Source organism: Chionomys nivalis, chromosome 4, assembly GCF_950005125.1.
Source record: "Chionomys nivalis chromosome 4, mChiNiv1.1, whole genome shotgun sequence".
In the NCBI taxonomy this organism is placed as follows: Eukaryota; Metazoa; Chordata; class Mammalia; order Rodentia; family Cricetidae; genus Chionomys; species Chionomys nivalis.
This window is the reverse complement of record NC_080089.1, coordinates 71,218,055-71,242,820: the sequence shown is the minus strand read 5'-3', so window position 1 is coordinate 71,242,820 and position 24,766 is coordinate 71,218,055. Positions and strand designations below refer to the sequence as shown.

General features: G+C 37.0%; 1 protein-coding gene across 2 annotated transcripts in view; it reads left to right on the top strand.

Annotated features, from left to right (window-relative positions):
• Nucleotides 1-24,766, top strand: part of Tcf12 (transcription factor 12) — a 270,782-nt gene that overhangs the window by 179,529 nt on the left and 66,487 nt on the right. For both annotated transcript variants that reach the window (XM_057766680.1, XM_057766681.1), the window contains exons 7-8: nt 13,623-13,758; nt 19,348-19,400. In XM_057766680.1, coding sequence (XP_057622663.1) covers nt 13,623-13,758; nt 19,348-19,400 — 189 coding nt within the window. The remainder of the gene's footprint in view (nt 1-13,622; nt 13,759-19,347; nt 19,401-24,766) is intronic.

Genomic DNA, 24,766 nt, shown 5'->3' with positions numbered 1-24,766 from the left:
TAATCAAAACTAAAGGATTTTACTAATCAAAAGTTAACACTGTGATACAAAAGCACTGTGAGGCTTCTATGTTTTAGTTGGAGTTTTTGCTTGTTTGTTGTTGCTTTGAGATAGGGTTTCTCTGTATAACAGTTCTGGTTCTGTTATTATCTGTGATGCTGGCTGGGTAGAGCCTGTTGCCTCTTTTTTGTTTTGGGTTGGTTTTTGGATTTTTTCTTCTTCTTCTGGTTTTTCAAGACAGGGTTTCTCTGTGCAACAGCCTGGCTGTCCTGGAATTCACTTTGTAGACTAGGCTGGGCTTGAACTCAGAGAGATCCACCTGCCTTTGCCTCCTGAGTCCTGAAACCAAAGGCATGGCACCACCTCTGCCTGGCGGTTACAAGTTTGCAGCCCCTTTCTAGGCTGTTTTCTGTGATAATTTCGAAACATGATCATTTTTATTTGGGAACATATTCATAGCTATAAATTATTTCAGTAACCTAAGTAATTAATTGTTTTTACTTAAGGTCATTATTCTCTTATAAATTTCTGCAAATTTTAATAAATTCTTTTAGAATTTTGAGATGATGATTCTTTACTTTTGTTGATCTTTTATTGAGTGGAAAATGTCAAGGAAACAAGTCCATGTATAAGACTGTTTAGATTATAAGGAAATGAATTAAGTATTTTTATTTTGCTTTATAAATAAAGAATTGATCCAAGCAATAGACTAAAAGATATGCCCTCCACACGCTGGGGGAATTATTGAATAATTTATAATAAATCTCAAATTGTGTCACAATAATTTGACACTCAGAAAAAATTAGCATAATTTTTATATAAGGAGAAGTTTTTAAAAGGTGTAAAATTCGAAGGCCATACATGACAGATTAAATTTGACATAGTAAAGGGGTGGCTTCTGGGGAAAGACAGCATAACCTAGTACATCCTGGGTTTTTCTGGTTCCTTTCTCATAACCCAGCAAAACAACAAATATTATGAAGATGGTTGCATATTTCTGCTGCTTTATTTATTTCATAACAAGCAGAAGGTATCAGTCACTAATCTATTATGCATAAAAATCACCTTAATGTGTGTTCTAACAATAACAGCATTTTTGTTTGGGTTGGATGGAATATTTACTTAATATTGTGAGATGGCTGGATCTTTGTAAAGAAAAGGTTAAATTTACACACAATGTAATTCCAACACTTGATGTTCAGAGGTAAGAGGATCAGCATTTGAAGCCAGCCCTGATGTCTTAATGATTCTGGCAAGTCAGAGTTACATCAAACAAGATCACTGAGAGGTGGCTTAGCAACTTAGAGTGCCTATACTCTTGGAGAGGACCAAGGTTCAGTGCTCAGCACTGACACTGATGGCTTACAACCATAAGTAAATTCATCTTACCAGTAAACAGATGTGTTAAGATGATGTTACAGAACTAATTCAAAGGAGAATCCAAACTGTGATTCTCGTTGAGCAAAATACAGACCTGAATGCTCTGGGGAGTGGATGTGTTGAAGATGGTATGGGTTGTTCATCCCTCTACTAGACAGAACTAGTTTTCAAGTCATGACAGTTATTTTGCATTACTACTAGTAATTTATAACTTGAGGAATTAAAATTGCTATTAGAGTATGAACAGATAACTTGTAGGAGAATTAGGAGAATGCCGTAGACTAAGTTAGCAGGCTGCCAGCCAACTCCACCTACTTTCTAATTGGAAAGTGGCTATTTCCATTAATTACAAATTAGCAGAATCTTTCTGCTTCAGTGTTAGAGTTGTGTAGTAGTAGCAGAGATGGTCAGGCCTGCTAGGTTTGTCCATTTTCTGTCTGGTTCTTTACAGAACTCCTTCCGCTCTTGATACTAATTTTCTATCAAAATATTGTTTTTCCCAAGCAGTTATGTTTTTGATAATTTTTATAATCAGCACCTGTCATTTGTGACCTGTGTTATACTAGCCTGTTCCTTTCCCAAAGGCTTAAAGATAAAGGTTTTAAAGGAGCACTCCAGTTTTTTCTTTGTATAACAACAAACCTACAGTGGTTTGAGTGAAGTGTCTTTATATTCTCAAACACTTGAAATTTGGTCCCCAGGTGGTAGTGCTACTTGGAAGGTTTAGGAGTTGTGCCCTCCTGGAGGAATTTTGTTACTGGGGTCAGGCTTTAAGAGTTTAAATACTTGAACCACTCTCAGTTTGTTATCTCTGCTTCATACTTGTGTATCAAGATGTGAGTACTTGATTTCTGCTTAGCCAGCGTGCCTGTTGCTTACTGCCATGCTTCCCCGCCGTAGAAGACTCTTTTTTTTTTCTTTTTTTTTTTTTTTTTTTTTTTTTTGGTTTTTCGAGACAGGGTTTCTCTGTGGCTTTGGAGCCTGTCCTGGAGCTAGCTCTTGTAGACCAGGCTGGTCTCGAACTCACAGAGATTCACCTGCCTCTGCCTCCCAAGTGCTGGGATTAAAGGCATGCGCCACCACCGCCCGGCCGTAGAAGACTCTTATCTCTCTGGAAGAGTAAGCTAAATAAACTTTCCTATAAGTGACTTTGGTTATTTTTTTTGTCATAGCAATTGTATAATAACTAATACAAAACCAGCTGTATGTATCTTGCCCTTAAATTTCCAAACAGACATCAGTTAATCAAAACTCACTCAGTGAAGAAATTACAAATTATAATGTAAATTGCAAATTCTACCATATGGAGAATATAAAGAATTTAGGATGTTTAATTTTAAGAAGCAATAGGAGGGGTTGGGGAGATGGTTTAGTCAATACAGTTCCTGCCCCACATGATTAAAGACCTGAATCTGGATTCCCCAAGAACCAAGTAAATAATGGTGTATGGCATCATTTATTAGATTAGGGAAAGGGAGATCAGCAATAGGTGCCTGGAGTTCACTTTCCAGGTACCCTAGCTAGATAAGTGCCAAGGTTCACGAAAAGTCCTTGTCTCAAAGTGAGTCTGACAGCGGTAGAAGACAACTAACCTCTGGACTGGACACATAGCGCACACACCTTCCTGCATACTTGCATACCCACACACAATCATGTACATGTTCAGTCCTCACAACCCACACGGTAGAAAAAACTGACTCCAGCAAGTTTTACACACATGCACACACACACACGACTACTTTTTCTCTTTCTCCCCCCTCTCTCACATGCACAAATAAATAAATAAAAATGTAAAGATTTTAAAGTAAGAAATACAGTTTTTAAAAAAATAAATTCTGTGATCCATAGTGACAAACAAAAGGCTTTCTAATTGGTATTGGTGATCTATCTAAGGCAGGAACCAGAAATTATTGACACTAAATTATATATACAAATATTCTTACTATATTTGTAACCGGCAGAGTAAATGCCCAATTTACTAAAAACAAAAACAAAAAAATACTCCTTCCTAGAGAGAGATGCAAGCAACATTACATTATTTTTTTTTCTCCAAAAATCAAGACATAAAAAAAAAATCAAGACAATTCCACTGAAGTTCACCCTGGGAAACCAATAAGTTCATTAGACTTCCTTGCAGAGCATAGGTAAGGGTTTTCTTATAAGAGTGTATAGGTGATGTTTCTCCCCTCAGCGTGCCATAGCTGGAAAACCTTTACCCAGCAGGGATGAGAGCTTCCCTGTAGCATATAGATAGAACTTCTTGTCTCCCCATTCTGTATACTCCAGTGCCTCCCCCAGGCCACATGCAATTAAGGGATAATTGCATTCAGCAGGTAGTATCTGCAGGTTACTCGAATGAGGGTCTTATGACCCTTCCCACTCCTTCATAAGAAAGTGTAAATTGTCAGCGAGCCCGATTGAATACTCCTGTTTGTAAGGGAATGCAGCTGAACTCCCAAGATGTGGTTGGTTGGCTGGAATGACAGTCACTCACATCACAAAATAGCAAGTGATTAAATTTGATAGAGTGATTAGATTTGCTGGTGTTTGCACAGGTTGCTGTGGGAGATGCATAGTGGCCTTTATTTCTTTAACCTTATGATCATTATTTAGTTTGGTCACTGAAATACTCTATGAAAAAGCATTGGCTGATGCTGGTTGCTATCTAAGGAACTAGAAGCCCCAAGTTCTATTATCTACCTAAGATGAAATAGCTTATAAAAGTCAGTGCTTAGGAGAGAATGCTTGAAGTCATTATCTTTTCAAACATGCATGATATTTAAAAACATGGAAATGATAATTAAATACTCAAGAATTAATGTTGAGATGATATGATGTGTAATGTGTTAGAAAACCTGGCTAATTGTGGCTAGTTACTGACCTAGGAAGGCATTCAGAGCAGTTTGTGTTCTGTTATAGTATCCCTGAACATGCTCCCTTCCAGCTCCCACCCTGAATTAATATAGTGTCCAAAGTGTTGGTAATGATTTGAAGCTATGCAGGTCACACAAAGCGTTTAATGAAATCTTGTCTTAGACAAAACACTTGTGAGGGTTGTAATTAACAACTTGTTTTCTGCAGTTCTATTGATTACTCATTCATGAGCCTTTGTTCTCAGAGTGATAACCACCAGCATGAATGCCGCTATCTGATGAGATTCTCAGGACAGAATTTTTCAATAGCTTGTAGATAATTGCTGACACCCCTGAAATTTCAATGTAAATGAATTAGCATCACAATACAATTATTTTAGGAATGTCAGTATTTGCCAGAGTTAAAATTTATTGCACTCTGTTTTTTAGTCATTTGTAGAAAATTAACTGACTAATATCTTAAAGCCCATTTATTGTTTGCCTTGAGTTCTCATCCTTTCAGAGTTTACATTGAGTGCAACTTTAAGTGAAGGACTTCTTGGTCACCCTGCAGTTGCCTGTCATAATCTCTGAAACTTCAAGTTGCACTACAGTCAAACTGCTGTGATTTTTGTTCTGAAAATGAAAGAAGTGCACATAAAAGAAAAATTGCCGTAACATTTTCCTAATTTTGCTCTGAGAACAGTTTTGTGTTCTCAAGCAGGAGAGCTTGAGAGCCAAGAATGGAGCTGTGGCCATGATAGTGCTTTGTTCTCTGTTTAGTTTAAGCATGTTCCCTCCTTGAATAGACAAACCTTTTGAACAGCTGTCTGCCTTTATGTTATAAGACTGTGTACTGTTTCATGAATGTAAAGGAGGCATGAAATTAGCCACTGCATAGGCAATATGCAGCAGGTATATTTTGAGATACGTAACTCTAGTATCCCCAATTTTAATTTCCTCGAAAGCAAATTAATGATAAGGACTCAGTACATCAAGCTTTTAATCATAAAATAATACTTACTAAAAAAAAAAAAAAAGACAAAAGGAAAAAGATGGACTCTTATTCCACAGACCAGACTGACCTCAGTCTTTTAGCCCTTCCATCTTCAGCTTTCCAAATGTCGGGATTAGAGGTATAAGTCACCACTTCCAACCTGGTGCATATAGTTTTTGACATAGGGTTAATTAGGCCCTTATTTAACCTGAAGCTAGAAATAGTATATTTATTTAGTATTCATACCAATCCATTTTATGGTAAAAACAAGTAATCTGAAAAAGCAAGAATACATTTACCATCTGCTTATATTTTTTCTTGTAAAGATAACAAATACCCTTATTACTGCTGTCTGACTCTGAATCCTTTTAGCTATTGTTTTGCATAAATGTTCTTCTTTCTTCCTATAAAATTACATTTATAATCTTTTCAAGTCTAACAGTTCACTTTAATAAATGATGTTGACTAAGCTCATCACTTTATTCCTTTACTTCACTTTTCAGGGCATACGTAAACTAAGGAGCTTTCTTGAGCTCACATTTAAGAGCCCAGGTAACTCTTGTCCATGAAGAGGGAGAAAGACCTTAAAGATGAATCTCACACAGATTACTAAAGTTCTTTATAGAGAAGTTAGTCTTTTTGGTTTCTGGTGTGTCATATATAATTCAAAATGTTACATCATAGAGGCTTTTTATGTGATGTAGATACTGATTCGTTGATTTAATATTATTTAATATCTTTTTTACAGATAAAGTTCTAGAAGACTATGAGAAAGTTTTTTTTTCTAGTGGTGTACTAAGAAATGAGTGCTATCTTGTTTCAGAGTATTAGTTTTGTCCTGAATAAGACAGCTTGTATGAACAAAACTGGTTTGCCTGGTTCTCTATCCTCTGGGACATTAGTATTCTTTCTGCTTAAGATACCTCTAGGCCAAGATCAGTGGTAATCAATATTGCTTCTCTTTTATTTTAACGCAGGCAGAGAAGTCAATAATATGAGCTGGTATCTAATTTTATTTTAGGAGAATAAAAGTAAAATAGTTCATTATGTGTGTTTGATGTTAGGTATTTGTTTAAGGAAACAAATAAGAGAAATTCTATGATTTTTTTATTGGTATATCAAAATGTAAGGCTTTTATAATTTTGCTCTATTTTTTTGATACATTTTCCATTGGGCATGGTTTTATTTATTTTCAGGTCCTTTCAGTTGAAATTGTGTCCTAAATTTGGTCTTTATTTCTTTCAGTGCTGAATTGGGTCTATTTGGATAACAGGATAAATTAATGATCTGAAGCGTTAAGAAAATAACCTCCACTGTGTTTACTTGCATTACTCATTTGAGTCATGAGATTTTAAAAACAGGGAAAAAATTATTGCTCTGATTCAGACAGTGAAGTGAAGTAACAGCCCCTGCATGTTCTTGTCATCAATAATAATAGTGAAATAAGAAGATTGGGCATTTCCTTTCCAGGTTTGTCTATAGTGGAAGAAAAGGCTTATCAACACTAGTTAGTAACAAGCATTCATTTTCCCCCTTAAGTTTATTTTGTCTTTTTCATCCTATAGTCAATACACATTTCCAAGTCTCCCAGTTTGTCCTCTGTCCAGGCTTTTATTTTAAAAAGTTAAGACCCAAAGAAAAGGTAGATAAGAGTACACTTCATATTATATATTCTTCATCAAGATTTATCAGTTAACATTTCACTCTTCAGTGTGTACAGACTCTGTACACACAGAATTATGGGCGAACATGTGATGTTTTTCTGTTCTTGATTGGGCTAATACAGCTTGAGTATGTTCTTTGGCTTTGAACTCTTTTTTTTTTGGTTTTTTCGAGACAGGGTTTCTCTGTGGTTTTGGAGCCTGTCCTGGAACTAGCTCTTGTAGACCTGGCTGGTCTCGAACTCACAGAGATCCGCCTGCCTCTGCCTCCCGAGTGCTGGGATTAAAGGCATGCGCCACCACCGCCCGGCCTGGCTTTGAACTCTTTAATTGTTACCTCTCCCTCCACTGGTTTGCTACTTCTGTCTCTTCTCTCTTCATCTAGCCTTACGTTAGCCGTTGGGAATTACACCCAACAAGCTTGAGTTTAGGGAAAACCAGGTCTTTTGAAACCTCACACTGTTACATGGAACAAATAGTATTTATGCCTAAGAAATAGAAAATTAAGTACTGCTTACCTTATTTCTTCATACACAAAGATAAACACAAACACACAGAGATTTTCCATGGAAAGAGAAAAGTGAAAGGAATGTTCTATAACCAAGTCATCATCCATACTTACACTGTTAAACCTTGCCCTTCCTAGGGCATACATGGAGAGAAGAGGGAAGATTTATTCATGTAAACCATTTGCCCAATGTCATAATTATGTTTTGAACGTAGGTGGCTAGTTTGCCTTTACTTTTTCTAGGTCATTAGTATGTATATTGGGTCTCCTTATACAGACATGAAATGCACTTTTTATCATTTCGGTCATTTTGTACTTCTTTACTGTAATCACCTTGACATTGGGAGAAGATGGCCAAATTTTACTTATATGCAAGTTTGTCCTTTGTGTGTGTGTGCATGCCTATTATTACCTAAGCAAACAAATCTTTCTGACCTGAGCCCTTTAACCCACCATTGAGGTCTCGGATTAGGGGTCAAAAAGCATATTCTGTAAAGGTCTAGAGAGCTGGATTCTAGGCTTGCCAGCCTGATTATCTATTATGATGCTCAACTCTTCCACTATAACCTTTCAGGTTATAGCTGTTACGGAAATCAGTAGCAGCACTGTGTTTCATTGAAAGTAATTTCAGAAAGAAGTCCAGTTTGACTGACAGAATGTCACTTGTTATATTAAAAAGTTTGTATAGCAGGAGGACAGTGAGATGGTTCAGTAAGTATAAAGTACATGCTAAGCAAGCCTGGTAACCCTACTCAAGTTCATTCCATGGAACCCACATAAAGGTGGAAGGAGAAAACCAACTCCACAAAGTTGTCTTCTGACATCTAGACATGCACCATGGCATTTGCAGACTCTCTCACACACACACAATTTATATATATATATATGTCATTAGTTGTTTGTTTTTTTCTAATTTAAGGCTCTGTATGTGGTTCAACAATTAAGAGCACTTGTTGCTCTTACAGAGGACCCACGTGATGGCTCACAACACCTTTAACTCCAATTCCTGGGGATATGACACTCCCTTCTGAGCTTCTAAACACTAGGGATGCTTATGGTGCACATACATACATGCAGGCAAAGCACTCACACACATGAATTTTTTAATTAATAAAAGATTGTTTCAATAAGAATTTGTATAGCAAGAACAGTATAAAAGGTCTGATAAGAAAAATATTCATGCCTGTCTCTTATGTATTCATTTTATATGTTCAATTAACCGCTTCCTCTGTCTTCATGTGAGAAAATACTGATAAAATTATCAATGGTAGTCAGTCTGACATTGAGCAAAGAACATTCCTACTAAAAGAAATTCTCAAGGTGCATAACCTGTACTTTCAAGCATGTGGAGATCATATGTTCCCTGTATTTTGATATCACTATTTGCCATTTAGAGAATGCTGCATTTGCTTGTCAAAGGGAAAATAAAAAACAAAACAGATGTAGTGACTAAAATTTATGTATAACGTCTGTGGGAGACAATGACTTCTAGGTCCCTGTTCTCAAACAGAGCGTCATTGGAAGATCCATAGCTAAGGGTTTGTTGTGTGAATAGGAAATAAATACATGTGTGATGTTTACATTTAAATTGCTCGTTTTCTCTCTTTTCATCATTACTTTTGGAACTTTTTGATTTTGTTTTGTTTTGTTTTAGACAGAGTTTCTCTGTGTAACAGCCGTGGCTATCCTGGAACTAGCTCTTGTAGATCAGCCTGGCCTCGAACTCACAGAGATCCGCCTGGCCTCTGCCTCCTAAGTGCTGGGATTGAAAGGGTGCACCACCACCACTTTTGTGTCCAGTCACCACTTTCTCTCCTAGTTTGTTAAATGTTGTCTGTTGGAATTTATATAATTGATGTTAAATAGTTGCATTGATAGTGTATAGTCTTTATTCACATATCATATTTAGTAAGTAAAATTACTTTCACTTGGCTACTACATTATATATATATATATATATATATATATATATATATATATATATATATATATATATATATGTTCTGTCTGAAATAGAATTTGCTCTTTGAGGAATCTATATTCTTTTGATTTAATTTGGTTTTTTGTTTTTGTTTTTGACACAGGGTTTTTCTGTGTAATAGCCCTGGCTGTCCTGGAACTTGCTCTGTAGACCAGGCTGGCTTTGAACTCACAGAGATCAACCTGCCTTTAAAGGCCTCCCAAGTGCTGGGATTAAAGATGTGCGCTGCCGCCACCACTTGGCGACACTGTGTTTTTAAAACTATTTCTGAAGGCTGTACAGACAGCTTTTAGATGATATCGTACTTTCTTTCATGTGTGCTTGTAGCATCATCACATGAGCTATAAAGAAGTTAACATACCTGAAGACAGCTTTGCAAATATAGTAGATAAAGTAAAGGTGATAACAGAGGGACATTCACAGCAGAAGCAGTTGCACAGAAAGGAAGTAGGTAGCCTTGCACAGCTGTATGCAAAGCTGTGCATTCCTCCTATGGTCTGAGGCAGAATAGTGACAAGCCCAAGGCTACCTTTGGCACATAGAAATATCAAATGTCGAAAAGTACAGAAGCAAACTCTGAAATAAGAACCCTCAGTTTGCAATTTTATAAACTAGAAACGAGAAAGGAGCCTGGAATATAGTTTAGTGGTTAACAGTACCGGTTGGTCTTGCAGAAGAACCCTATTTGAGTCCCAGTACTCAGTGTCTCACAACCACTGTAGCTTTAGTCCCAGGGCATCTGCTGTGATCTGCTGGCTTCCCTAGGTACAAGGCACACTTGTGGTACACAAACATACATGCAGGCCAAATACCCATACACATAACTTAATTAAAAAGAAGCTAGAAAGAAAAACAGACTAAACTGGAAGGCGGGGATGGGGGTGGGATGTAAAGATAAGAGCAGATATAAACACAACAGACTAAGGCAACAAAGTAAAAAACTTGGTACTTAGTAAGATCGGGTGATCAGCATTTGGGAGGCTGAGCAGAATTGCAGATTTGTGTCCTGCCTAGTCCATATAGTAAGTTCTAGACCAGCATCAGTTATATGCAATACCTTATTTTTAAAAATATTAAAAGTTGACTCCTTGAAAAGATCAACAAAATTGGAAAACATATCTGGATTAGTAAATAATAACTTAAGTCAGAAGCAAAAGGATCACATTGCTACTGACTTCATAAAAATAAAAAGAAGTAAATACCACAAGGAGTTACATGCTAGTACATATTTTAGATGAAATGAACAAATTCCTAGAAACATACTGTCAAGATGGACTCAGACTTAAATAGCAAGAATGAGAATCAGTAATAGAAGTCTTTGCAGTTTAGGAAGGTCCAGAGCCAAACGGCTTTTCCAGTAAAGTGTAGAATCCTTCAAAGAAGAAACAAGGCTACTGCTTTTGAAACACTCCCTCCCTTCTTTAGGGGCAGCTTTGTACTGATACCAAAGCCACAGATACCACAAGGAAAATGAACTTGAAGACCATTATCCATTTCAAATATCAATACAAAATTCATCCATAGAATGCTAACACACTGAAGACAGCAGTATAAAGATTAGACACTATGACCAAGTAAGTATGTCCAAAAAATGCAAAATGGCTTAACATAGGAAAATTGATCAATATAACTTACCATAGTAATAAATAACATGAAGTGGGGAGCAAAATGTCAAAAATCAAGTCAAGCAACTGATGGAGTGGCAGTGTGCATCCAAAAAAAAAAAAAACTAGTACCTCTGCCATGTAGAGCACAGGCCTTTAATCCCAGCACTTAGAAAGCTGAGGCAGGCATCTTGACCTATATAGCAAGTTTCAGACCAGCTGGCACTACATTGTGAGACTGTTCCATGCCCACACAAAAACAAACGAAAAACTAGTATCATGATACGACCATTTAGTAAGGTAAGAATAGGGAGCTAGAGAGAAGGCTCAGTGGTTAAAAACATTTGCTGTTCTTCTTCAGGACCTTAGTCCAGTTCCTAGAACTCATACCAAGTAGTTCACAACTGCTTATAACTCTGTCTTCAGGGGATCTGGTGCGTTTATGTGCATGTATGAGCTCACACATATATAAATATAAACGCATAAATCTTAAGAAAAACACAAGCACTCGGGAGGCAGAGGCAGGAGGCCCTCTGTGTGTTCGAGGCCAGACTCTAAAGTTATAGAGAAACCCTGTGTCAAAAAAAGAAAGGAAAGAAAAGAAAAGCTGACAATAGGAAGGAACTTCTTCAACTTGGGAAAGGTATTTTTTTATGAAAAACAACCAATCACATATTCAAAATTAATATTGAAAGCATTTCCCTAAAACAAGGCTATTTTCACGAACTCTTATATTCAGCAATGTATTGGAAATTCTAGGATAGTTTAAAGAAGTAAAACTGCCCTCATTTGCAGATAATTTGGCCTTTTCTCTAGAAATGCTTACAGGATTCGCCATAAAACTATTAGAGCTAAGAGCTCTACACTTTTAGAGATGGCTGGGTGGTTAAGTGCACATTCTGCTCTTTCAGAGACCCAGGTTTGGTTCCTAGCACCAAATCAGGTAGCTCATGACTACCTTTAACTCCAGCTGCAGGGGATTCTGGACTCCACTAGCACCAACACTTACCCCTCTCCCCGCAACACACACAAGATGAATGAACTTCAAAACTATCATACTAAGTAAAATAAGTCATGTGTAGAAGGTTATATTTACATGGAATAGCCAGAATAGGTAAATCCACAGAAGCAGAAGGCAGAGTAGTGCTTGCCATAGGCTGAGGAAAGTAAAATAAGGAGTTACTGCTTAGTATGTGTGGGCAGTCGAGAGGAATGACTGCTGTAGGGCTGTGGAACTTCCTTCAGACAAGTCGTGAAACTTAGTTTTTCTTGACTATTAGAATGGGGGCAGTGGCTAGAATACAGTGGCTGCTCTTCCCAGGTTCTGCTCACTCTGAGTAGAGTTTGTTCTTTTTGTATGTCATAATGCTCAGTACTAAGAACATGAAGATGACAGTAAGGGTATTAAGTATATAGCAGGAGAGTAGCAGTAAGTTGGAGGAATCATGTTTTCATGCCTGAAAGCATCATCTGAGGTCCTTTTTCACCACCCTTCCCCAGTAAAGTCATTTCCTCTTTCTTGTCTCACATTGGTATGATACTTTTTCATTTCACCTGCCAGAAATCTCAGACCAAATTCTGCCAACTATAACCTCATTTTGTTTGTGATGAGATCACTAAATCAGTGATTTAGGTTAGGACTGTTGAATCTCTAAATTTTTAGTGATGGACCCATGTTTTATCCCTAACTTTTATCCTCTTGATGGATTTTTCACTCACATTTTGGATACCTAGACATTAGGAAACCTAGCCTATGTTAACAGACCTCAAATCTAAAGAGAGCAGGAGGGTATGGATAGTTAATATGGCTCAAATAGAACAAGATACAGTTTTATCAGGGAATCTGATACATGTGACAGACCTTGGGTCTTGAGGTTGAGTCCAAGAAGCATAAACTGAACAAGTCTGTTATAAGGGGGCAAACCAGCACATGGAGCAGAGTGAAGAGCCATGAAACTGGACTACTTTCAACCTACAGTTCACATGGTGGGTGGTATATCATCTAAAGCATCTGGGGCATTGTGCTCTCTGCCATTTATAAGAAACTAAAGAGAGTCTAGAGGACCATGTCAGGGATAAGGAGGAAGGACACCTCTCCCCCTCAAAACAAATGAAGAAAGCCAGAGGGATTAGTCTTATAAATATGGGCACTCTTCAAATGGTAAGAATATCAAAAAGATAAGGGAAGAAAACATAGTCAGCAGCCCGTGTGATCATGAAAGCAAAGTCCAGGTGACTACTTTCAAAAGTATTCCTATAATTAAAGGATCCAGTCACAAAGTCACCAAAATTAATGAGTCTACACAATTACTAAAAAATAGACAAAAGATCTGGGTATAGTGGCATACACCCTTAATCTCAGCACTTGGGAGACGGGCAAGTGGATCTCTGAGTTTGAGGAAAAACAAGGATACACAGAGAAACTGCTGCAAAACGAAATAAAAAACAACAAAAGGCAGGCAAGAGAAGGGTAAAGAAAAAGGATGGAGTTTAAAACTAGTGACCTAATTGAATTTAAAAAGTAATTATTGGTTACTTCTAAATTTTAAGGCATTGATAAAGTTACTGTCAGTAATTCAAAAGTGATGTGCTTGGTCTGTAATAGCAGGATGACTTGTTTCCTTGGCCTTGTTTTATAGTCTAGTCTCCTGAGACAAGATCTAGGACTTGGGAGCCCAGCACAGCTGTCTTCTTCAGGAAAACCTGCAACACCGTACTACTCATTCTCTGCCACAAGTTCTAGGAGAAGACCGCTCCATGACTCTGTAGCTCTAGGTGAGTGTTTGACTTGTCCACTCACATGTCCCACTTCCTTACTTGTGACTGTGCTTTTAATGAGAAGAAATTTACTTTCTTGGCCATCATTTGTATATCAAGGTATATGTACATATAAATAATATACAGACTGAGTATTCCTAATCTAAAATCCAAAGTGCTCTAAAATGTGAAACCTATTGAATATTGACATTAGAAATGTCAGAATACTGACCATAGAAAATTTTATACTTGACTTGTTGATATGGGTCACAGCCATATAAAGCACACTGAAGTATGTATGAAATTACCCTTGGACTACATATATATGAAACATAAATGAACTTAATCTTTATATGTTGGTTCTGTCTCCAGGATACTGCATTATGTTTATACAGATAGTCCAGATCTGAAGATTAAAACATATCTGGCCACAGCATTTCAGATAAGGGATACTCATCTTGTATGCATTAGATACACAATAAATGAAGTTGTCAAGAGTTCCCACTGTTGTAAAGAACTCTTCCACTTTATATTCAAGGTTTAACTAACTATAGGTAGTCTTGGTTGATAATTTTCATCAATATGAGCACAGTGAGGCCCGCTGCCCGGCTCCCGGCCACCAGCTAGCTTTACCCAAAATAATTACACAGAAACTGTATTCTTTTAAACACTGCCTGGCCCATTAGTTCTAGCCTCTTACTAGCTAACTCTCACATCTTGATTAACCCATTTCTATTAATGTGTGTAGCACCACAAGGTGGTGGCTTACCGGGAAGGATCTTAACCTGCGTCCATCTTGGAGAGGAGAGCTATAGCGTCTGCCTCACTTCCCTTCTTCCCAGCATTCTGTTCTGTCTACTCCACCCAGCTATGTTCTGACCTATCAGGCCAAGCAATTTCTTTATTAATTAACCAATGAAAGCAACAGATAGATAGAAGACCCACCTACATCATGGTATAGATATATACATTGTACTTTTAGAGCCCCCTCAAGCCATGGTTTTTTTATTTATAATAAATTTTTTATTTTTTGAAATTGCAATTACATTCCCCTACCCTTTTCTTCCTCCACCCCATCCCTTGCAACCCAAACTTGTTGTCAAGTTTATGGCCTCCTTTAATTGTTTTTTTATAAAAATAGTTATTCCTAAATATATGAATATAATCTATTCAATCTGTATTATATTACCTTTATATGTATAATTTCATAGCTGACCCTTTAGTATTTCACTAACTGAGGAGTTCTTCCATGGGGGAGACCATTTCTCTCGCTGTCAGCATTGCCCAATTCTTTGTAGACACCCTCAAGTTTTTCCCTTCCTTGTTAGATGTCTATTGATGTTGTCGTGTTTTTCAGGTCTTGTTTAGGCAGTCATATGAAACCATAATTTTAACAGATTTTTAAACAATTTAATATTTTGCTTCATGAGAGGATTTAGCCAATTTTTCTTTTTCTAACTAGCAAGTGTTTTCTTCTTAAAAGAAGAATTTTATATTCTATTGTTAATACCTAGTTTTTAACTAAAATGAAAATAGTACTGAAAGGTTTACAAAATGGTTTTATAAATTCCTGTCTCAACAGTAAAATAATCTTGTTAGTTCATGATTTTAGTCCTGAATATAGCATAAAAACTAAGGTTCAAAAGATGTCACATACGTAATAGTAGATTGCTCAAATGAGATAAATTTTAAGGTTTTTGTGAGTCTGAGTTCAGTGAGTTTGTTGTTATTGTTTGTTTGCATAATAGTTCCTCCTTTTCTCTACTTTTCCTTTGAAATTGAGATAAAATTAATAAGCACTTAACTTACTTACATGAAAGTATACAATGGAATCATATATAGTGCATTCACAGTGTTGTTTAGTTCAGAGAAGCATGCTGAAAGAATCCCTGTATGTAGTAAACATTTGTACTCCTCCTTTACAGCTTTGGATTTTTATGTCAGTTATGTATATGCGAATGTATTTCTTCATTCTTCCATTTATCCTGACAAAGCTTTTTTCTGCTGCTGGATATTCTTTCTATCTAATTAGTGTTTAAAGTGAAAATTTTAATATAGGAAATATATTTAATATAAGAAATTTAAAGTTGTAAAACATGTTTATAATAAAATAGGCCAGCTGCTAAAGAAATATAAACCAAAGTAAAATGTGTTATAGTTCCTGATTACACAAATATTTGTTGACTGCCTCTAGCTAATATATCAACCTCCTATCTAACCATGTATTTTGATGAGCTATTTCTAATCTCTAGGTCTAAAGTATGAATGATGTACATAGAAAGGATACAGTGATGGATTGCTACATTCAGAAGAGAATTCTGATATCTTTATTTCATGTGAGCATGGTCATGTAATATGTATGGGTGCTATTAGAGTCAGCCCTGATGGTTTAGACCAGTATTCTTTTTGTTAGTAAAGAAATGACAACTTAGAAAATGTTGTCCATATATGCTCTGCTTGTCTACCTGATGAGTTAACCCAGTAGAGGCCTCAATTGAATCTGTATTGGGTTAGTCTATATGAGTGTCTTCTTCAAAGACTCCATGCACACAGTGTAGCAACCAGTAATCCCTGCCAGTGTGCTGCTACCAAAAGAAAACCACTGAGTAACTAGAAGAGAATAGGGATATGTTCCATTAAAATTTAGGCTTAATATTCAGGTTTTCCATGGATTCAAATTTCATTTCTTTTCGATTATGTTATACTTGCTGTTGTTTATCTAGTGCATCTTTTCAAAACTCTGTGAGGTTGTAATGTTAGCATTAGAGTATAAATGAGGAGACCAAATGAAATGCAGCATACAGTGTTACTCTTAATACTTGGAGGAATTCTATCCATTTCCTGTTTGGATACCAACTAGTAGGTGGTTATTATGCTGCCCATTGCTGTACCCAGTCTTAGCCTTTCCTTGGCATTGCATCTGGTAAAATGTTAGCACTTAGAAGAACTGTAGAGAACTACAATATTAGTGTTTTCTGAAACTATTTAGGTACTTTAAGAAACTATTCTGGAGAGCAGTAACTATCTAGTTTATAATTGTTTTAATCTACATAAGGGCTGAAAGTTATTAAATGTGGTACAGGAGCAATGACTCAGCAGTTTAGAGCTCTGGTTGTTCTTCTAGATGACCTAGGTCCATTTCCAGCACCCGTGGGATGACTTACAACTGTCTAGCTCCAGTCCCAGGGGATCTAACATTCTCTGGCCTCCATGGACACAGTATACATGTGGTCCACAGACATAGAAGTAAAACATTGAAGTGTCACAAATGTTAGGCAATGGAATAAGCATATTTCACGTATTATCACAGAATATGAAACTCACAGGAGAGGTGGGGCCCACCACTTTATGCATCTAAAGAAGATGAAGCACAAAGAGGTTAAAGTCACCTTCCCAGGTTCATATGGCTGCTGTACTGAATATAGCCAGCTTACTCTCCATCACAATTTACAGCTTCCCCAAACTAGACTGTGAATCCCAAACTGGTGATAGTACAGTATATTGCCAATAATGAGATACAAAAGAAATATCTTTATTCTGATAACTACAAGCCATAGGAGCCAGTTCCTTGAGTGATTTGTATAAAGTGTAGCTTTTGCTAAAGGAATAAGTTGTAAGGAAGTAGACTGCTGAAACATTTCACCAAGAAAAAAGGTTTTGCTGTAAGTCTTACAGAATATGCCAGATGTTGTTTATCTTTGGTATTTATGTTTGGAGGAAATGTGGGCTACCTCTTGGGGAAGGGATATCCATGCTGATGAGTGCTTTTTGACCCTTTTATTGTGTAATATTTTCCACATGGTGCTTATAAAGTTGCTTTCTTAGCTTTACAGCCTTCTGTGATATTACCTATAGAGAATCTAGAGACCAAATTTAAATAAGTTTCAGTCTTTATAAAATCTCATATTTTATTGTGTAGTATCATTTATAGCCTAGGAAAATGCTTTCCTTATTTAATTCTCATTTTTACAGTTTTAAAAAAATGTAGAGTTTTTTCACGTCAGTCTTCCTTATAACAAATCCCTCTGAAAATCCTGAATTTGATCGTTATTTGCATATCATTTTACAAAAAATATGATGGAAAAGTTATAAATTTTGTATATGAGTATGTACTGCAAGTTTAGTCCCACACCCATACGGCAGCTTGTAACTCTCTGTATGGAATTCCAGCTCCAGAAAGTCCAGTCCTGGACTTGGACTCCAAGGGTACCTATACTTAAACATTCACCTATACTCGCATATATGTGCGCACATACACACACAGATACACACACACATGTAGACAGACGTTTCTCTCCTGCCCGCCTATTCCTAAATATCTGGTGGCCGCTTCCCAAATAGTTGACTCAGAGGCTTAATGTTACTTATAAATGTTCGGTTGATAGCTCAGACTCGTTACTAGCTAGGTCTTACATTTTTAAGTCAGCCTATATTCTTTATTTATGCTCTGCCATGGAATGGTACCTTTATTAGCATGGCAGGTTCATCTCCTCCCTCTGCCCCTGACTGGTGACTCCTCTCTCTGCCCTTCTCCTTTCTAGCGTTCTTAGTTTGATTACCCCACCTATGCTTCTTGCCTAGCTATTGGCCAATCAACGTTTTATTAAACCAATTCGAGTGACTTTATAGTGTTAAGGAGGATTGCTTCATGGCACACACATACACAAACACGCATACAAATGTGCATTCATTTCCTTAAAAGTGTTTGCAAACTTTTAATTAAAGGCCAAATTATACTGTAGTGCTGAAGTTTCCGTCTTACTCACACATTACCAAAGTAAATGCTCATAATACTAGATGTGTATATTGCCTGTATTTCATAGCGTATGGAACATGTCTTGATGTTATTATGTGCTTAGTTTTTCATTCATTCCTTCAATTTTATTTCAAATTTTTCGCAAAGTAAGTTGTACTATAGTATTTGCTATGTGATATTAAGTTTTTAAAATGTGCCTTTCGGCCTCATTCTCTCTCTCTCTCTCTCTCTCTCTCTCTCTCTCTCTCTCTCTCTCTCTCTCCCTTCTTCTCTCTCTCTCTCTCTCTCTCTCTCTCTCTCTCTCTCTCTCTCTCTCTCTCCCTCCCTCCCTCCCTTCCTCCCTCCTCTCTTCCCCCCCCCCCTTCCCCAATTCTTTTGGTTTTTCCAGATAGGGTTTCTCTGTAGCTTTAGAGCCCATCCTGTTACGTGCTCTGTACACCAGGTTGGTCTCAAACTCACAGAGCTCCATCTGTCTCTGCCTCCCATGTGCTGGGATTAAAGACGTGCGCCACCACTGCCTGGCTCTTCCCAATTCTTGATATGATGCTGTGTCTTTGTTAGGGAAGTGTACTGTTAGGAAGACCTGTTAAATAGAGTTCATTTCCAGTGGACTGACATACGTGTGAGTTTTCTTGTTTTCCAAATACTAGAAGAACCAGTGCTGCCATTCTTGGATTCCCCTTCTTAACATGCAATATTAGAAAAAATAGAAATCATAATGGGTATGCAGCAGAAAGTGAGGCATGGCAACACAATGGATGACTGTATGGTACCTGTTTCCTCTTCATTTGAAGTCTTTTTTCCTCTCCATAATGTAAATGCTAATGAAACATTTTGTTTTCCATGTGCAGATCCTTTGCAAGCAAAGAAAGTAAGAAAGGTGCCTCCTGGCCTGCCTTCTTCTGTAAGTACTTTTTTTTTTTAACTTGATGTTAAATAAATTGATGTCAAGTATTCAGTATTTACTTGTTACAAAGATGGATTCAATTGATGCCAGTGGGCATACTTTACATAGTAACTGTTCATTGCTTAACAAAATCATTGATTGAGATAAATCCACACTTAATGTTAGGCTTTTCTTTTTCTGTGCAATGGTTTGTAGCTTTCTCTTATGCTGTCACTCCCTGTCCCTGTCATTTGAATTCCCCTCTTGGGAAGAAGACTAGGCTTGTAGCTGTCAAAAAAGATCTCCTGTGCAGGTCTTTTGATGTTTAATTAGTCATTATGTTGCTGAACAGGAGGACAGACAGAGATTAATAGCTGAGAATCTTAGAAATTTACATTTGTAATAATCCCAATGGAGCTAAAGACATTAAGATTCGGAGGACATGTTCGGCTCAGCTTGCCTCAGTAGGACTGAGGTTATTAATATGCATAAATCACCAAGTCAGATGTTCATTGTGAAGCCCTTGTGGATTTTAAAGCCTTCATTAAGCCTTTCCCAACTTCAGTCTAGCATCAGGAAAGCTTTCACGCAACTAGTTTGTTGATCCTTCCATGCTCAAAAATGTATCCTTTGAGAATAAAGAGCTTTGATGCAGGAGGTTGGGAGTGGTTAGTAAAACAATCATTAATGGCTATAGTAACCTAATACTGTAGGAGTGTTTGTGCTGTTAATATACTTATTCTTTGAAGCAATAGAAGTATTTGTAGATGAACGTACATTATAAATCCACCCACAGTTTAAAAACCTGTGGTGAGAAGAAGGGGAAGGCTTTTTCTGTATATGTAGAATAAATGGACAGTGATGCTGTTATATTGCGGCCCTGTGCCTAGAAGGGTACATTCTTTGTTGTGTAAATGGGTGTTGGGCTTTCATTGGGCAATACTTAACACATGGGCGCAGGTGCTGCCAGATGAGTCATGGCTCATCCCAGTTTAGACTGAATGGAATATCCTGCTTGACAAGTAGCCTGAGCTTTTTATTTCTTGTGAAGGGTAAAGAAATCATTTTGGTTGTTTGCATTTCTTCTCTCCTGTGCCACCCTCCTTGAAAAGACGAATTGAAATCTCTGAAACTAAATTCCAGATGAATCTGAGTTTTGAGAAGCATAGGGCAGCTGTGCTCTAAACCTGCAGCCTACCTGGAAAGCTGAATTGCTGCAACAAGCATCTTAAAAGCTTTTGCTTGCATAAGCACTTGGATCCACTAGAGGCTGAATAGCTGCTTGATAAACAAAATGAACAATGCCTCAAATCATTATTCCCAAAGACAGGAATTTCAACAGTAGCTAAAAATAGTTGTATGATTTACATTTTAATAGTAGGTAGGTAGTATAATCTAACAGAAATCATTCTTAGTAGGCAGAACTGCTAAAACATGGAGCAGTGTGATTTCTTGTAATTTATTATTATTATCCTATGAAAGTAATAAAAGTTAAATTGCATATTAATATTAGTAGAACCCCACATTGCTTTTAAAAAGATTAGTAAGTAAAAAGTCTGCCATATTTATTCTTGACATAACATTAGATATAAGCAATAAGATAATTGTTCATGTTTCATAGTTACTTCATTTTTAAACAAATGAGCAAAATGGACAAAGGAGCCTGGTGAAAGGCTTTGCAGACCCTTTTGTCCTTACATTTTTAATTATAACAGCATTCACTACTTTGAGATAGTTCTCTATATTGTTTTATGTTCAGGAAAGGAAACACTACTGTGTTTTGATGAACTTTTGAGAACAATTGGGAAATTTTGTAAGCCAAACTTACATATATTTTTCTAGCTCCTTTGGTACATACCTTTAATCTAAACTTGGAATCAGAAACAGTCAGATCTAGGAATTGGAGGCCAGCTTGGTCTCCATAGGGAGTTTCAGGCCAACCAGGATTGTATAGTGAAACCATGTTCCAAAAATACACACATGTGTATATGTTCTTATATAGCACTGAGCATGGTATATATACCTGTAATCTCAGCAGCAGTGGGACTGAAGTGGGAGAATTGCTGTGTATTCTAAGCTCTATAGCAAGACTCTGTCTAACCGAAACAAAATAAAGAAAATTAAATGTTTTTTCTGTTTCATTGCTTATACTGAATATTCAGTTTTTTACACTGTGAATTGTAAAAGAAGTGGGTACAAAAATAAACATGAAGTGTTGCATCTTTTGTTTCATGATTATTTGAATAATGAGTATCATACTTCCAAAGAATTCAAAAATACAAAAAATTCAGCCAAATGTTCAGATTTCAAATGGGCTAGAAGGTAAAAAACACAGAAATGTGGAAAACATGTTTTGCCTAAATTTAGAAGTAAAGCATTCCTAGATTCTATGATAGCTTTAACTTTTGTCATTTTACTGGAGTAGGAGAACACTACCGAGCCTCGGGTAGGTCCGCTTTGAGTACAGACTCCTGACTTGCAGTGATAGGAGTCTTTTGGAACTGTGCGTGCTACTGCAGCACGACAGTGGTTTCTTTTCCCTGTGAGGGCTCCTTAGCTTCCCTTCCCTCTTATCTGAACACCAGATATGTCCACCTGGTTTTTCTCTGTCTGTCAGATCATTGCTAAGATAAAAAGTAAAGGACAGAGTCTTGGGCATGCATAGGGATTCCCCTGGCAACCTTTTTGTAATCTACTAAAGGAAGTACATTCAGTAGCATCTCAGCCTCAGTGTCATTTTGTTAGACATGCAGGACTTCGGAAGTGTGAGATTCTCTTTAGTCTTTGCCACTAATCTACCCTGGTTCATACACAGTTTCATTTTGTGCAGATTTCTGTAATTGGTTTTGTTGTTTAAGGATTTGCACTATCTAAGTAAGCATGGTGTGGTAGTAGATAGAGATACACAGAATTTCCCTATATGTAGATAATGAGTTTTATCTGACTTCTAGCCTCTTTTCATTTTTCTGACCTGAGAGGGGTTGCTTGTGACTCTGAATCCTAGGGATTTTTGTTTCTGTGGTGCAAAGGTTTGTGCTCAGAGCCTCCCGCATGCTAGGCAATTGTTCTACCACTGACTCATCCTTGGACTTTAACCTAAGGTTGCTTGGCTGCTTTATCCATTTTTGTGGTATTTGGGAATTGAGCATATAGGACTTCATACATGCTGAGCAAGGACTCCTTCCTCTAAGCTTCATGTCACAGGCTATTAGGGAAGTATCTAGTACCAGACATTTACCTGGTATATCAGATATAATCCAGAATTCCTCTTTCTTCATTTTTTCTAATTTCTATCACTGTAGCCTAAATTTATTTTTTAAGTCATTTTACCATTTTTGTTTGAAAAACCAGAAAAAGTTTGAAAGTGAAAGAAAGTCGCAGTGAAAAAAAAATGTATTACTGCACTTCTATGTGTAAGTCAGAGCTTGGCACACAGTAACGATTTGCTAAATTATAGTTGCTATTGTTCAAAAGGCATAGCTTTGTGGAAAAAGAACCTTCAAAGAGAAGGTGGGTTTCCTGGATCACAGTCTGATGCCTAGATATACTCTGGTCATTATTGTTTTCTCAAGCCTCAGGGGTATTTTTTTTCCTTTGGTTGAACATCATTATAGCTCCCATAATGCAGTCTCAGATGTAGGGAGAATTTCTGTCTCTTCACTTGATATTGTACTTACAAATATAGATTATATTTTTTGTATATTACAGAAGATGCAGAATTTGAAAGTAAGAAGCAAGATTTCATTATAAATCTGTCTCAGAGTAACTAACCATTTATATAAATTCTGGAATACCTTCTTATGTAGTATAAGGCATATGATAGATTGATGGCACTTTTTTTCTTAATCAAATATATTATTATCCTTTGTCTTATCGTTTAAAGTGTGCATTTATTTTTCCACAAAAACTGTTAATATCATTTCTTAGGTAAGCTCTCAAAATTTATTTTGCCGCCCCGTTTAGAAAAGTTTTCTAACTCCTCTTTCCCCCAATGAACTTCAATTTTTCAAGGTGAACCAGAGCAGTTTAACCTACCTTTTCTTGTTTGAAGCAGTACAGTTCTATGGCCTTAATATTGGTAATTATAATTGGGCATGGTGGCTCACACCTTTTAGCCCAGCATTCAGGAAGCTGAGGCAGGAAGATTGCTATGTGATGAGACCAGCCTGGATTACATAGTGAGGAACAGGCCAGCCAGAGGTATATTTAGAAAGATACAACAAACAACAGCAAAAAAAAAAAAAAAAAAACAAACTAGTAATCTTTTTTTTTTTTTTGGTTTTTTTTTGGTTTTTCGAGACAGGGTTTCTCTGTGGTTTTGGAGCCTGTCCTGGAACTAGCTCTTGTAGACCAGGCTGGTCTCGAACTCACAGAGATCCGCCTGCCTCTGCCTCCCGAGTGCTGGGATTAAAGGCGTGCGCCACCACCGCCCGGCCACTAGTAATCTTAGTTAGAAATTATCGTTTTCTTTTTCCATTCTAATGTGTGGTAGGCAAGCACATTGCCTCTAGTGACATTTCAGACTATATTTTTTTAATTAGTGTGAATTTTGTGTTAATATAAAATCTAAAAATGTATGGACATCTCTAGATAGTTGGAGAGATTAAGACTAAAAACTACAGAGAAGGACTATTAAGTTCTGAACACATCTAAACTAAATAGGAGACATGACAAGCAGTAGAGGTAGGTAGAAATTATTAACTTAAAAGTTAAATACAGAATGGTTAGCTTTCTGATCTAGTGATCACTTTCAGGGGTTAGAACTATACAGAGCCACTTTTAGTTTAATCTCTGAAAATAGCAAGAAGAGCAGTAACTGGCACTCTCCCAAAGGACTCTCCGTGGGGTCACCAGGAAGCCACGGAAACAGTTCAGAGACAGTCAGTCGCTTGACACCTCTAAGAATAGCAAGAAATAGAGCATTTTTACAGGCCGGTGCCAGTTTCAGTGTGACTTCACAAATGAGCTCTGCAGTTCTTGAATGTGGATTGAACAGGGTGTTTGCTTATTCCTTGGGCAAATAAACATAGAGGGTATATCTCAACTGATGTGCAAAAGAGATTCTTATTTCTGCCTGTTATAGAGGATATTTCTATTCAAAAACTGTTCCAATACAAACTTTCCAAAGTGGCTAGTTCATTCTCTTGACTGTACAGTTAGATCTTTGAAGGGTAGATCTAACTTACAAATGTCAGTAAGAAAAGAACAACCCCTTTTGAGGTTGATGGTACCTACTGTTGAAATGGTATCAGAATTGTATCAGTGTGAATGATAAGGTTTTGTTTGATTTTTGGTTTTTCGAGACAGGGTTTCTCTGTATAGCCCTGGCTGTCCTATAGACTGGGGATGGCTTTTGTCCAGTGTCACTGACTAGTATTATCTTG